General features: G+C 37.9%; 1 protein-coding gene across 5 annotated transcripts in view; it reads left to right on the forward strand.

The window, feature by feature from the left end:
• The first annotated feature begins 1,568 nt into the window (after positions 1-1,568).
• GRIA2 (glutamate ionotropic receptor AMPA type subunit 2) overlaps positions 1,569-14,593 on the forward strand; it is a 120,448-nt gene continuing 107,423 nt past the window's right edge. For 2 of the 5 annotated variants that reach the window (XM_033134180.1, XM_033134181.1), the window contains exons 1-2: positions 1,570-2,076; positions 2,623-2,763. In XM_033134180.1, coding sequence (XP_032990071.1) covers positions 1,989-2,076; positions 2,623-2,763 — 229 coding nt within the window. In that variant the 5' untranslated portion in view covers positions 1,570-1,988. Of the gene's footprint in view, positions 2,077-2,622; positions 2,764-14,593 lie in introns of all 5 variants that reach the window. The other 3 variants (XM_033134184.1, XM_033134182.1, XM_033134183.1) reach the window with 3 other exon arrangements.

Here is a 14,593-nt window from a genome sequence, read left to right on the forward strand (position 1 = left end):
GGTTTAGGGATATGCATCAAAAAAACAAAAACAGGGAAGACCATAACCTGAAATCATATAAGATTTGAGTGCCATAGAAGCCACTTTGTTTATCTTCCTCATTTTTACAATAGGGAAATTGAGGCCTAGAGTGATATAGGGGCAAGTAAGAGACAATACAGTCAACAGGACGCTACAGGGGTGACATTACTGTGACAACTGCACAGGAAGGAAGCATGATAGACTAACTCACTTGGCATTCTGAGATATTAGCAGGTTATTCCTTTAGTATTGTGGACTCCAATCTCCTGCCTCCTGGAAATGGTCCCTTGTATTCAATTTTCCTCTATTTATTTGTTTAAACCACAACAGCCATTAAATTTAGTGAGAAATTTCTGAGGCAGCAGAGGGACTTGCCAAAGCAGGTTCCCAGGCATTGGCATGGCAACCAGTTTCACGTGAAGTGCACACATTCCACAGGCGGGGGGAGTCCAGGCTTCGGTACTCCACACTAACTACCATCCCACACACTTTTAATCCCAAACCTCATCTTTCTTTCTCAGTGGGCTCGAGGTCGCGGGTTCAAAATGATGAGACCCTAGCTTACTTTCCTTGGGCAATGATTTTTTTCAAAACCGCGATGGGATATCCAGTTTCCAACTAAGTCTTTGGGAAAGAGTCTGCAGCTCAGAGATCTTTCTAGACATGCTTCATCTTCTCATCTTCTAAAGCTTTTCTCCTAAAAGCCTTCCCCTGTTAAAACGGAGTCTTCTGCTTTCGATCCGTATAAAGAAGGGTCGACCAAGTCTACAGGTCTCCCCGACGAGAGCGAGTGCAGTGAAGGCGGCGAGAGATTCCCCACCGGGCTGGCTCGGCAAGTTGGCATCACAGCCCAGTGCAACACACTCTAAAAAATGGGATTTCTATGCGAAGTATTTCAACGATTCAATCTTGATCTTCTATGCGACTTGAGCCTCTCAAGACAGAATCTGGGGTTTTCCTTGGACCATGGCTACGGCACCTTTAGCTGAAGTTCACAATTTACGAACGCTTCTTCGATGGGTATTTTATTTTGCTTGTTTGCTTTTTGGCTGAGTCAGGTGAGGGGGATGGCAGCGTTTTATATTGCTAGGTGGGTTTTCACAGGCCATTGAAGATACAAATTAAAATTGCTTTTAACGTGAAACAAAAGGGCCTGGTGACAGAACGCTTCAAGGCCAACAATTAGCAATTCGGCTTCTCCTGCACAGCAGCCGGAAATCAGCTTTGCTGCATTTGGTCCAGGCTGGATCCTCTCCACCGCCGCTGCAGCGGCGGCGGCACAAAGGTAGCGCCAAGCTGGAAGCGGGGCGCTGTCCCGGGTGCTGAAAGGCAGAAGCGCGCGGGGGGCACGACAGCTCGCGAGACCAGAGGTCTCGCCGAGGGATAGCCGCTGCCGAGCCCCGGAGCGCTTTCCCAGCGCTGGGCACGCGACGCTGCTAGGGCAGTGCGGGGTGCGGGGTGCCAGGCGGGGGAGAGGTGGGCGCGCGCGCCAGCCTCCTGCCGCGAGTCGCGCACGCGCGTCCGGGACTGCCTTCCCCTCTCTGTGACTTGCGTGTATGTGTGTATGTGTGTGGGTGTGGGTGTGTGTGTGTGTGTGCGCGCGCGCCCGTGTGTGAGAGAGAGGGGAGAGAGGGAGAAGAGAGCTCGAGAGAGGGTGAGTGTGTGTGAGTGCATGGGAGGGTGCTGAATATTCCAAGACACTGGGACCATAGCGGCAGCTCCGCTGAAAACTGCATCCAACCAGTCCTCCGGACTTCGGGAGCAGGGACAGGGTGCAGGGCATCAGCAGCCACCCACAGGACCTGGGAAATAGGAATTCTGCCTCCACTTCAGGTTTTTAGCAGCTTGGTGCTAAATTGCTGTTTCAAAATGCGGAGGATCTAATTTGCTGAGGAAAACGGCCAACGAAGGAAGAGGAGGAAAAGGGGGAAAAAGGATATTTTGTGGATGCTCTACTTTTCTTGGAAATGCAAAAGATTATGCATATATCTGTCCTCCTTTCTCCTGTTTTATGGGGACTGATTTTTGGTGTCTCTTCTAACAGCATACAGATAGGTAGGTACCCTTTGTGCTCTGTTTTTGAATTGTGCAGAATTTGGTGGTAATCTTTGTTCACAGTGGACAAATTAATTCATGTCATGTAGACTTATGTCATACCTTGACTGCATTCCAGATTTAAACAGCCTAGAATATACATGTTTTTCTTGGGATGAAGCAAAGGGAAAAGACGATGGCTTTGATACAATATAGTAAAAGGTCTTCTCATTTCTGACTCCCAGATTTTATTAATTCTTCTTTAACATTTTCCCCTTTGCTGAGATTCTCTAGGGGTCTGAATGCAAACCTTGTGCTTAGGAGGGAAGGCGAACGTTTCTGGCCACCTACCTTGCCCTCAGACTCCCATCTGTGTCTTGACCCTTTGGCTACCATTTGGACGTCCGACCTTCCCCCCCACCCCCACCTCGGTTTCCCGTGTCCCTGGATGTGTTTATTCGGCCTGTTAGCGTTAATAAGAGACTCTAGGGCTCTTGGGCGCTAGCGGGCTCCTCTCTTTTCCCCCCGGGCACTGACACTGTTCTGCTTGGTGTTTGTTCTTTGCAGGGGGGCTATTTCCCAGGGGCGCCGATCAGGAATACAGTGCATTTCGGGTAGGGATGGTTCAGTTTTCCACTTCGGAGTTCAGACTGACACCCCATATCGACAATTTGGAGGTAGCAAACAGCTTCGCAGTCACCAATGCTTGTAAGTAATGAATATTCATGTATTTCGGGTGCCACACGCGGAAAGCCAGCGAGTATAAGTGCGGGGTGGTGTGTGCGTGTTTTTGTGTGTCAGTGTGTGGGTGTGAGTGACTGCACACGCGCGTGCGTGTAACAGCACAGGGAGAAAGTGGCTGCAATCTCGGGGACCCCCGCTGGCCGTGGGGGAGGTGAGGAGGGAGCGAAAAGCACTGAAGAGTGTGCGCACTAGAAAGGTGGGGTGGGGGTTGGAGGAGGGGGTCTTCCTTAGGTTCAGGGGGTTCTGGCATCTCTTGAGTGCTTCCAGAGAAGCCCTCACTGCCTCCTCTCCCCCCACCTGGCGCGCCTGGTGGCACCTTGCTCAAAGAGAACACGCTGTTCCCCAGGGCGCGCTGTCGGGTTGTTGGATAGATCCCACCGGGAGTGCCCGAGCCCCGCCGCCTGCCCAGGCAGCTGGAGCCCTGGCCTTCGGCCCCGGGTTTAGATCTGCAGCCAACTCGGGTTCACTCTGCAGACTCCGGGAGCCTTACATCCTTCGCTGGGACGGGACAAGTAGTTAAAATGGTTCCGTAGTTGGGCTCGGGGCTGTTACGTAACGCCCACCGGAGGGGCCCGGCGCCTGGAGGAGCGAGGCTGACGCAGGCAGGAGGCTGGCGGGGCCGGGGCCGGCGGAGGGGGCGCGCGTCAATTTCTCGCCGCTCAGCTGAGCTTCAGCCGTCAGGTGCAGGGGGCAACTCTGCCAGGAGGGCCGGGTCAGCTCGCGGGCCGGGTGCGCTTTGTTCTCAGGGAGCGGGGCTCCCGCAACAGCAGCGGGAGGAAGAGCGCCCGACAGCAGTTAGATCCGGCCGAGTTGGAAAATCTGAAGAAGTCGCTGATCAGCCATTTTAGTCTTTGCAGTTATCCATGTTAGCCCTGTGGGTCCGCTCAGTGTTCCGGGACACGCGATGAAGCTCTGTCAAGGCTACAAAGTATGAGAATCCAAGCAATGCAGTCTCTAAAGGGTTCAATGGAAAGGCTCGGCGGTCTTTGTTCCGGCGCTCCCACCCCCGCGCCGGCAGAGGCTGTGCAGCCGCTGCCACTGCACCTTCCTGCCCTCTTCCCAGCAGCTGCCATCATTTCCTGCCTCCTGGGTTGGGGCGATTCTTTCCTGCTTTGATGTTCTCAGTTTGTATTTCATAGTTAACAATTTGGAGGGGGCTTTGCAGATGGCTCACCTCCCACTTTGGCTACAGTGTAAAGGAGCTAGAGGAAAATTACCACAGACAAAGTCCAGCTGCTGTCTTCCCACATTAGACAAACAGCTGGTTGCCATTCCACTTCCCCATATTAAGCGTTAATCATATATATATTCGATGGGTTAGCTAGGTTATCATATCAGCAACATCAGCAACTCGTTTTGAAACCACTGTCACCCGGATGAATGAAGAAATGAAACAATTTTCTTTGCTAGAACAGGGTCCTTATGATGGTCATACTGGATTAGATGCCTAGCATTAAATTGTTTATAAAGAACCTATTTAAGGAAGTTTCAGTGCTATATGTTTTCTTCAAATGTTGATATAAAGTGAGGAAAGAAACGAGTAGGGTGGGGTGGAGAAGGGAAGGAAGGGGGAGGGGGAGAGAAAGAGAAAGAGATTTAAAATAGATTTGCAGCTCTGAAAAATCTCTATAAGAATATCTTGGAAAATTTTAGTGTATAATTATATATGATATATTTATTATATATTATATACACACATATATAAAGAAACTGCTGTGGTTTACTTTTTGAAGGCTTTTATGCTTGACCTATTTACTTCTAGATTCGATTATTCATTTGATTTGCTATCAGTTTTCGGTATTTTCTTGAATTATGAGTGGCTTACCATGCTAAGTATCTAACTCTATGTAATTGTATACTAGTATGAAAATGCTTTGAAAATTAATGGACCCAAGGCAAGACTGATTATTGGAAGTATATAGATTCTGAAAATGATGTGAAAGTACTTGACAGCTGTACTTTTTGAAAATTGTCAATGATTGAGAAGTTCACTCATTGGTGAAAATAATGAGAGGTCCTGAGAAAATCATAGGTATGTCCACTGAACAAAATGAATATGCCTTGGGTCCAACAAATGCTAAATGACTGTGTTGGGGCTTTGTAAACATTAAAGATTATGGTTAGTTCAGGTTAGGTGACTAGGCCCTCAGTCTCAATATTTTTAAGTAGATTTATTTTTAATGGTAAATTTTATGGAAAATAGATATGCAAACAAAAATGTACAGATATTAAACATATATATAACTCTGAATTTCCACATAATGAGTACATCCATGTCATTCATTTAAATGAAATTCATTAAAACACACACACACAATTGGTTTGACCACAGTTCTGAGAAACTGAAATGAAAATCACATCTTCATTTTGCACAGATTTTTTTTTCCTCAGAAAATGAAGCTGAAATAAAAATGTACGTGTCTTCAGATCCCAAAATTACTCCTCCATGGATTATTATTCTAGGACACTAAAACAAATGGCGGGGAGAAACTAAATGCATTTTCAAGTTTCCCACGTGGAAATTCAGAATCACGACATTTGCAACTCCCATATTATAAGTAATCTTATTGATTGCTAAAGACAACTAGTGAGACACTGTTACAGAAGAGAGACTCACTGGATAGAATATTCTGGACTCATTGACTGGGCAAATCATGTAACATCTGTGAGGCTTAGTTTCTTCATTCCTTTAGGAATTTCACAATCTAGAGATTGTAAAATGAAATAGAGTGTTTGTATCTTTATTCTTTCCTTTTTTTTTTCTTTTTGCATAGGGCAGTAGGAAATGTAAAAATAGTTACAAAATTTTTCAGAAAGAGAAATGAATGGAAATCTCTAATATCAAACTTGTCAAGCTGAGTCTTGATCATTTAAATCCTACTCAGGGATTTTCTCCAATGCTTAGCCTTTGTTTCCTTGCCTTTGCAGTCCAGGGAGTGAGTCCCTGATTCTTTCCTGTGTGAAGTAGAAGCAGAAGCATCAAATATGTTGGTAGCTAAAACCAAAATGAGTTTCTCTTATTTCCAGAAATCTAAGGAATTCTGCTCTTTAACTCCATTATTAAAATGTGTCATCAATCAATGTTCATAAAGGATCTTGTTCTTCCCTCTTAAAAGTTCAATCATAAAAATCCCACAGGGTTTTTGAGAGAATGGATATGTTGAGAGAATGGATAATATGATTTCAAAATAGCAAATATATTAGTTTACTAATTTAATTTAATTTAATTCCTAAGGTGGAGGAATTTATTTGGAAATGCCAAGGTTGACACTGATTTAAGGATCCAGCAAGATCTACTGAATGCGTTAAGGTTATGCAAATAAAATGAAGTCATTATATTCTGAACTGGGTAAAATGATTGTTCATGGCACCGAACTCCCACACCCTTCTCTTTCACAGTCACAGTGGGGTAATGCAAGTACCTATTTGTTCCCACTTGTTTCCATGGGTACCTGAAGGAAATACAGATTTCCACTTTCTTTCTCCCTCCCTCTTTTCTTCCCTCTCCCCCCTCCTTTCTGTTCCTCCTTCCCTTCCTTTTTAGCTACAGATAATACTAAGGTTCCCCCTCCACCCCACCAAAAGCTTTTCAAACATAAACCTTCATTATAAGAAAATGCAAACCTTAAAACTAGAAAAAAAGACCAGTATCTGAGCATCTGATTGTTCAACAGTTGAAACCAGTGATGGGTCTCAAGAATTTCTTTCTCCCCTCTCCCTCCCTTCCAAGTTTATAGAGTGTCTTCTAGTTGTCAGAGACTATATGAATGCTTTCTTACAGTAATTCCTTTTTTCAACCTTTCCCCTCTGTGCTCTTTCAAATAGTTGTCAAAGCCTTACTGGCTTTTACGCCTTCAGCATTCACTGCCCACTGGGGTCTTGTCTAACAACTTCAGTATGAGGATGTGAAATTCATCTAGTAGTTCTTATACAAAAGCAACTTATTGCAAAAATTCAACATTTTTGTGAAAATAATAAATTTAGTATTGTATATGGGCATACACAACCTACTGCATACAGTTGAACAAAATCAGTATTTTAGGAAAATACTAAATACTTTTACATTCTAAAGAAATTTAATAAACTTTAATGCCATACTTATTACTAAAACTTGTTTAAATAAAACTAATTGGACTTAAAACCTGAATACTTGATCACGTAGGGTTTTGGAATAAACAATATTAAATATTAAATTTCCTGTTCAAATCTCTTTTCATGAATGACTTTGACAAATAGCTATTAACCCACTTAAAAATAAATTAATTTTATATTTCAATTGCATAAAAATAAATTATAAAAATATTAAATTTAAAGAAACAGCAGATAAAAATCTACTTTTTCTCTAAGCCAGCAGATGGAGGTGTTGGAGAGTATATTGTTCTTTCATAAAACTGTTGCGCACACTGAATACCTTTTGAAACACTGTAAGTAAATGTATTTAGAAAAATTGAAAAAATATAAATGACATCTACTTTGAAAAAATTCACTTAAAATGCTGTTTGAAAGATAACTCTCTATTTCTTTTAAAAGTGGAGTGCCTTCGATTTTAATTTTTAAATAGGTTATCTTAAATATTCTTGTAAACTTGATTTATAAAGGTATTCCGAAATAGCACTGATTGTAAATGCTCTTGGAAAAAAGAATTCTAAAACTATATATTTTTTCCACCTTTATAGCCTTGATTCTGCATATATAAATTTTAAGGTGTATTTCTCATCATTGGATTTTAGTCATGAATTATTGAGATTGCATATCTGTGTTCATCAAATTAATTAATGTTCGCTAAACCTTTATTACACTTTGCATAAATGTAACTTCATGTGCATGTATATATATAAGTATATATGTGATATGTATACATATATATGTACAGTTATATTATAGATTGTAAGTAGTTATGGATTTGCTGGGTTATCATGTTTTGCCATTTTTATTGAGGTAATTACTGAAACCTGGAATGATCGACTTAAAGATATGCAAATATTTCATAAAACCAGAATCAACTTGGATGCTACTTAGCAATGCTGGTGTGAAGAAAGCCGTGAACACATGGAACAGCACACAGTACAGCCCAGCCCAGTGGTGTAACTATTCAGTTATATTCAAGTGGCTGTTACAAAGAAAGAAATAGCTCATTGTATGTAAGAATAATTAATTTGTCATTGGATATTTTGTAAACTTTCATACTTCACTTATCACAAGAGACTTTCAAGAAAAGGAGACATTATACTAAACAGGAATCAAAGGGTGTTGGTTGAAATTTTCTATTTTAGGAAAAGAGAAGCTAAATAAAAATTACTAAATGAAACTATAGAAGGTTAATATTAATACTAATTTATTCCTATGCTATTCCTTACTGAGGTCTTATAGGCTTCAACCTGCTGAGCCTAGGTATGGAGCATTTCCATTTCATATCAAGCCTTTAAAGTGATGAGCTCTTTGCACTGTGCATTTTGACAATACAATGCTGATTCATGCCTAGATCTCAGATCTTCTCGTAATCTCTTCCAATACCACTTCACAAATTTTAAAATTTCATAGAGCCGCCCAAAGTTTTTTAAAAGGCTTAAAAAAAGCGGTTGCTTTCTAATTATTCCAGCATGTTTTGCTGTATAATTGAATTTTTAAAGAGTGTGTGTTTTTCCCTCCACTTCCTCCTCCTTTTCCTTCTCCCTTAAAAAAAAAAAAAAAAAGAAAGAAAAGAAAAAGTTGATAGAAGTACTACATCTGCACAGCAAATGCTACTATAGGAAATGAAATCTAAATTGACATGCAAAACTACTTTTTTATAAGTGAGCAGAGGATACATTAGACAGAGCTACACTCTTAGATTTAAACATTTTATTGGGCTGTATAATATTAATATATGGGAACTGGTTAAATATATTTACTTCTTTTTTAACCAGATCCTACTAAAGATTCTCCAGATATGATTAAAATATTAGCTTTTTTTGTTATGGCAATTATCATTCAAAATTTCTAGGTTTTCTCTAATGATCGGAATAATTCATTACCACATCTGTTATATGACTATGTCTCTTCAATACAATAGGAAAATCAGTTGTTGAATTCAAAGTGAAAATTTGAAAATTACCCACGATTTAAAAATTTTCAAACATCAAAATGTTTTTCAAAGCTGATTTTACTAATTTGGATAAAAAATGAATGTGGGTCTCACAGTGGTGTTGATTAGGAATCTAACATCTACTATTTTTCAGTATTATTTCATTTAGAGTATTTTGTCATTTTTGATAATTTTAATTTATAAAATGAAAACATTTTAAAATTAACTTGGAGGATGAAAATGTGACCTGCTTGAAGGCAGGATCATGCCATGGCTGTCTATGTATCTTTCACAAACCATAGTGCAGTTCCTACTACATTGAGGCCCTTCATGATTATTTATCTATCAAACACATTAAATATTATAGATTATTAAATATCTTTTATTACAGAATTAAACTTTTGAAAGTCCAAATTTGCTTTTGTTCTACATTTGAATTTCAAAAGAAACAATTTATTTGGTGTCTGCCTCAAATCCTATTTAGAGAAAGATGTCATATATTTTTTAATTTTCATCTACAAGCCAATATATTCAAAATTATTATCTGTACCCCTAAAGCTACACTGCTATATGTGAAAAGGATATACTGAAAATATGTACAATATACATTTATAATAACAGGATTTATAAATGCTGTTAGAATGATGCAAAAGCCATGTGGTTAGAATACAAGACACCGTTACAAGGGCCCAAACATTTATAACTATGCTCAGTTTCCATTTTAGTTTTGGATTTTCCACAGAATGTGACTATATATACTCTTGAACAGCCACAAAATTGTCTCTGTCTCCCTCCCATCCCCAGGATATTATGTACCACATATTTCCATGTTAATTCTTTTAGTGCAAATTTTCAAAAAAAAAAAGTATCAAAACACAAAATAATATATATTTTTTTCTTTCAGAGGATATATGTTAATGAGAAGTTTAGAGATACAGTTTCTTGTCATAGAACAATTGCTTTCATATCTGCACTAGCATGTGTGTGATTATTTTTTAATATGTATGCCTTTCTTTTTTTCTTTATTGTGCCAGCAGTCCATCTTTTGTATTAGTTTTCCAATAACTTAGCTTTGTCTTACTTTCATTCTATTGATTATTTCCTTCAGCAAACAAACCAAAAAACCCTTGTTATTATTGAGTTTAATTTTCATATATTAATTAACATTATTGAAAAAAAATCATCCAAAATGCTGACTACTAATTTGTACCTCAAGTTCTAAAATTAAATCTTGACCGTTATAATTGTCTTCAACTGAATAAAACAAACAGGATTGGGGGATATGGAGGGCATTACTGGAAGGGAATTGATGAGTAGATAGTTTCTTAGATTGTTTTAATTTTCATATCTCTTCACATTTCTCAAACAAATGGCATATATAGCCTCCTAGTTTTACTATTTAGATTGTTATTCATTATTGAAGGATACCTTGAGACTGACATGCAGCTCACAATAACTAGTTTCAATCTGAAGAATAAGGATTATGAGGTATAGGGTGATCAGTTTGGTCAATATATTTGAAAATACTGTTATACACATGTTAGTGGGTCTAATTTGGGACATTTTTCACATATTCCTCAAGGGTTTCATATAAGCTATTTATTGTGAATTACAGATATTTAAAGAGACTATCTGTTTTTAGTGGTCCAGCTACCACAGAAAAAGCTCCTAAATTCTAGAATGGGAGGAGGGCTCCTCTTTAAAAAAGAAAAAGAAAAAAAGAAAAAATCTCTCCTCATTACAAGTCTTTGGCAAAGGAAATTCTGGAAGTGACTTTGGGGTGGTAGGGGTGGTAGGAACGGTGTGTGCTTTGCTAGTTTTTCTTGAAAAATGCATTTCCACTCATGTCATTATTTTTTTCTTTATTCATGTTCTATATTTTGTTTGTGAGGAATAGAAAAATTTCAATTTTGTTTTTAGTTTATGTATGAAATAGAGATCTTGAGCTCTAAAATTCCCAGGCACTTTTATAATTTATAATTTTATCTGTTTTATCGTTTTTTAAAGTTTTGACTAGTTTGCAGTGTTATTGCTAATTTACAATTGGAGAGGGAATCTTAGAAACAGAGGCAATAATTAGAAGGTATGTTGAGGAGCTTTATAGTTTTTGTTCTTTTAATGGGAAGGACCATGAATCCTCACCTTTAATCTCAGAACACAGACAAATCAAGGATTGTCATCACAAGTGTTTTGTCTATGAAAATAACATCAACAACAACAAAAACTTGACTCTTGGTTGTTTATAGCCCTGAAGTCCCAGGAGACAGAACAGCACTGGTTAAGAGTCTGAACTTGAAACTGAATTCTAGTTTTACTATTTATTAGATGTATGACATTGGACAAAGAACTTAATCCAAGTCTTCAGTTTCTGCCTTTGTAAAAGGGAATCATACATTATAGGAATATTCTGAAGCCACAGAATAGATATGGAACACTGTGTGTGGCCCATCTCAGTACACAAATATTTGTGAACTTTTATTATTACTATCCAAAGTGTTAGGAACTTTGGACAGTTTTGAAGGGCACTTGATATGAAAAGCAGAGGACAATGAAAAATGCATTTCTATATTCCTGTTGGAATCTTTTTCTATTGTTTGTATACCAAGGCAGGACATACACTGTTTGGTGACAAAGAAGAGACTAACAAAATAAACCACATAAGCCACTTAATATTATGTTTAGTGAACTAAAGCATGGGAATGATTTTTAAAAGCTGAGGTGCTGAAACTCGAGTAGTACTGCATCTTCCCCTCTGTTGCATATCAGTTACATTTAGGATGTTGGACAATTTGGAACTCTTTTATCCCCGGTAGATCTTTCAAGCACATAATTAAGATATCTCAACACTTTGTCTAACTGTGTACATTTATAGATTCCTAATGTTTTATTTCACTTAATTAATTAAATTATAAATGAAAAGTCAAGAGAACATGAGATTTGGAATCACACAAATAATAGATTTGAATATGATTAGTAGTTTTATGCTATAAAACTTTTTTGCCCCTCTTTGTAGAATGAAGCTATTTCCTCATCATGCTTGATAGTATAATTGAGAGTTTAAATGAGAAAATAAATACCTCAATTAATTTGTTATAAATGAGCCAAACAGTCCCTCTTCCCTGTGTCTCAGCCCTTTACTGTGAACTAAACAGCAAGCTCAGAGCACTAGAGGAGAATGAAATGGAAATTCTTGCCTTCAAAGAGCTTATATATTTGATACAGCTTTGAATTTATGTATTGTTTTTATCTTTTCAAAACACTTTCAAATCCGCTTAATCTTCACTATAGCTCTCTAAAGTTTATGGGAGAAATGGAATTATTATTATACCCATTTCCAGATGAGAAAACAGAAATTTAAGTGAGTTGTTTCTAAGCTGCTGGAAATGTGTGGAGGAGCTCTCACCTGGAAGCCAAGTCTACTGCTTCTGAGACTACCACCTTTTCCAAGTCTCGTGTCAATGCAGCTAGTAGTATATTAAAATAAGCAGACATGGATTGGAATTATGGCTCCAACATTTACTACTTGAGTGACTTTGTATATGTCAGTTAAACTTTTTAATTCCTTTTCCTCCTGTGTAAAATGGGGGTCATTATAATTCCAGCCTCACAATGTAATTGTCAGATTTAAATGATAATAGTTGCCCAGTAAAATATAGTGATTGATGTTGCTACTTTCAATGAGTCCAATTCCCCCAAGTGCACATTAGTCACAAATACTGAGTCTTAGGCTTTTAGATGCATGGAAGACAAGGTAGCTCTGTCATAGCTCTGTGAAATTTTCCAATGGATAAGCTTCTATAATACAACCACACAAGCTAATACTAGAGACTAGGATTTTGTTTTTTTATCATTTTTGGGAAACTGGTACATATACACATTTTACAATATTTGAGTGCATTCTTTATCCACAAATCCCCTCCACAAAATTCAGCAGATAAACAGTAAGAACTGTGCATGAAAGTCATGCATAAGTTAAAGAAATGTAGATTTCATTAGCATTAAGTGTAACTATCTGATATTGTTCAGTTACCACTTCCACCAACAATACATTTGCACAAATGAAAACGATGGTAGATATTTCCCATGGATAGGGTGACATTAAACATGGAAAGGGTACATTGTGACTTTTCCCCTTTAGATCAGTCTGCATCTTGCTGCTGGTTTGTTGGGCCTTTGTCTTCTCCACAAGCTCCTACCTCAGCATGGATAGGAAGGCTCTCTTTGCCTGTTTCTATCATTGTGTTGGGAAGGTCTGGAAGGTTTGAAAAATTTTGAAGTCATTACCTGTCTGGAGATTACTTTCTTTAAAGAATGGAGACACATTTTGAGGGGATGTAATCACTAATAATGAATAAAATAAGGAAATCCCATGAATGAGCTAATGTTTTTCTTCATGTATTAAATATTCACACCTCATTTTGTGTTGACTTTCATTATTCTAATGCTACCTCATATTGTAGTTAACAGCAACATGCGAACTCTTTACTGTAGGATAATAAAATTGGGTCAAAATTATTCTTTTAAAGCAAATCCACATATTTACAAGAAAAAGTTATGTGGATTACTTTGGATTTGGGCCTGAGGTGGAATACATTGGGTAAAAGTCAAACATATATCTTCAAAATACTTATGTGTATGTATCAAGAATTAATCACAGGTCTTTGATCTGTGTGTGTGTGTGTGTGTGTGTGTGTGTGTGTATGTATGTATGTGTGTGTGAACACCTGTTCATAGCTTTGCCCAGTATTCTATTGTGTTGTAGGTCTATTTATGACTTACTAAAACATACATTACAGTAACATACTTTGTCATGTTTTGCAGCTATTTTATTCAGATGTTTGTTTTTCTTTTAACCTGTTTATATTTTTTAAAATCATGATTCCAAAGCGTGATTTTTAAAAATGTGTGTATTCTTAAATTTAGAGATTGTTTAATTTATTACTCCAGGAATTTTGTGCCTTGTTCAGAAAGACTTTTCCCCCTCCAGGTTATTTAAAGGAAAAAAATAATAATAACCTGCCCATGCTTTTATTTACTATCCATCCTACTTTCGTTTCATGATTCAAAAAGAATCTTTGAGTTCCTCTGGATTTATGTAGTATAAATACTAAAGTAGGAATATGGCTTTATTTTTTTCTTTCATAAGATTAGGCAATTGTCACAACATATATAAAACTCTCCACCTCTTCTCATTGATTTGAAATGCCATTGGATTTTCTTCTTGAGTAAATAGTTCCTCGGGGAGTTAGAAACAAACAGGGAATTTACCCACAAAATTAAATAAACAGGATTAAAACTCTATTACAAGCAAGAGCATGTAAAGTTATGCAAGATACTTGTTTCCTGAGCAGTGCTGTTCTTATAAATTGTGCTTTTGTGTCACTGGGGTCTCAGATCAATAAAAGAGGATGTCAGATTTGAACATTAACTGAGCCCAGAGGGATAAATAAAGGATTTTATGTTTCTTGGCTGTATCACAGCACTAACATCTCTTAAGTGTACCACTAGTTTTGCATATTTCTTAATCTATATCAAGGTTGAAGTAATGGGTTATGATTATGACTTGGGTTTTGAATATCACTTTGAAGTTAATTCAGTGTAACAATCCATATGTGTTCACAAATAGAATATTAAAATGAAAGACTTCAATCCCCATGCAATAAAGAAAGGTAAAGGAACTCAGATACTCATGCTTTTATTATCTAATATATAGTATCATTCACAATTTGT

This window comes from Rhinolophus ferrumequinum, chromosome 18 (assembly GCF_004115265.2).
Source record: "Rhinolophus ferrumequinum isolate MPI-CBG mRhiFer1 chromosome 18, mRhiFer1_v1.p, whole genome shotgun sequence".
NCBI lineage: Eukaryota > Metazoa > Chordata > Mammalia > Chiroptera > Rhinolophidae > Rhinolophus > Rhinolophus ferrumequinum.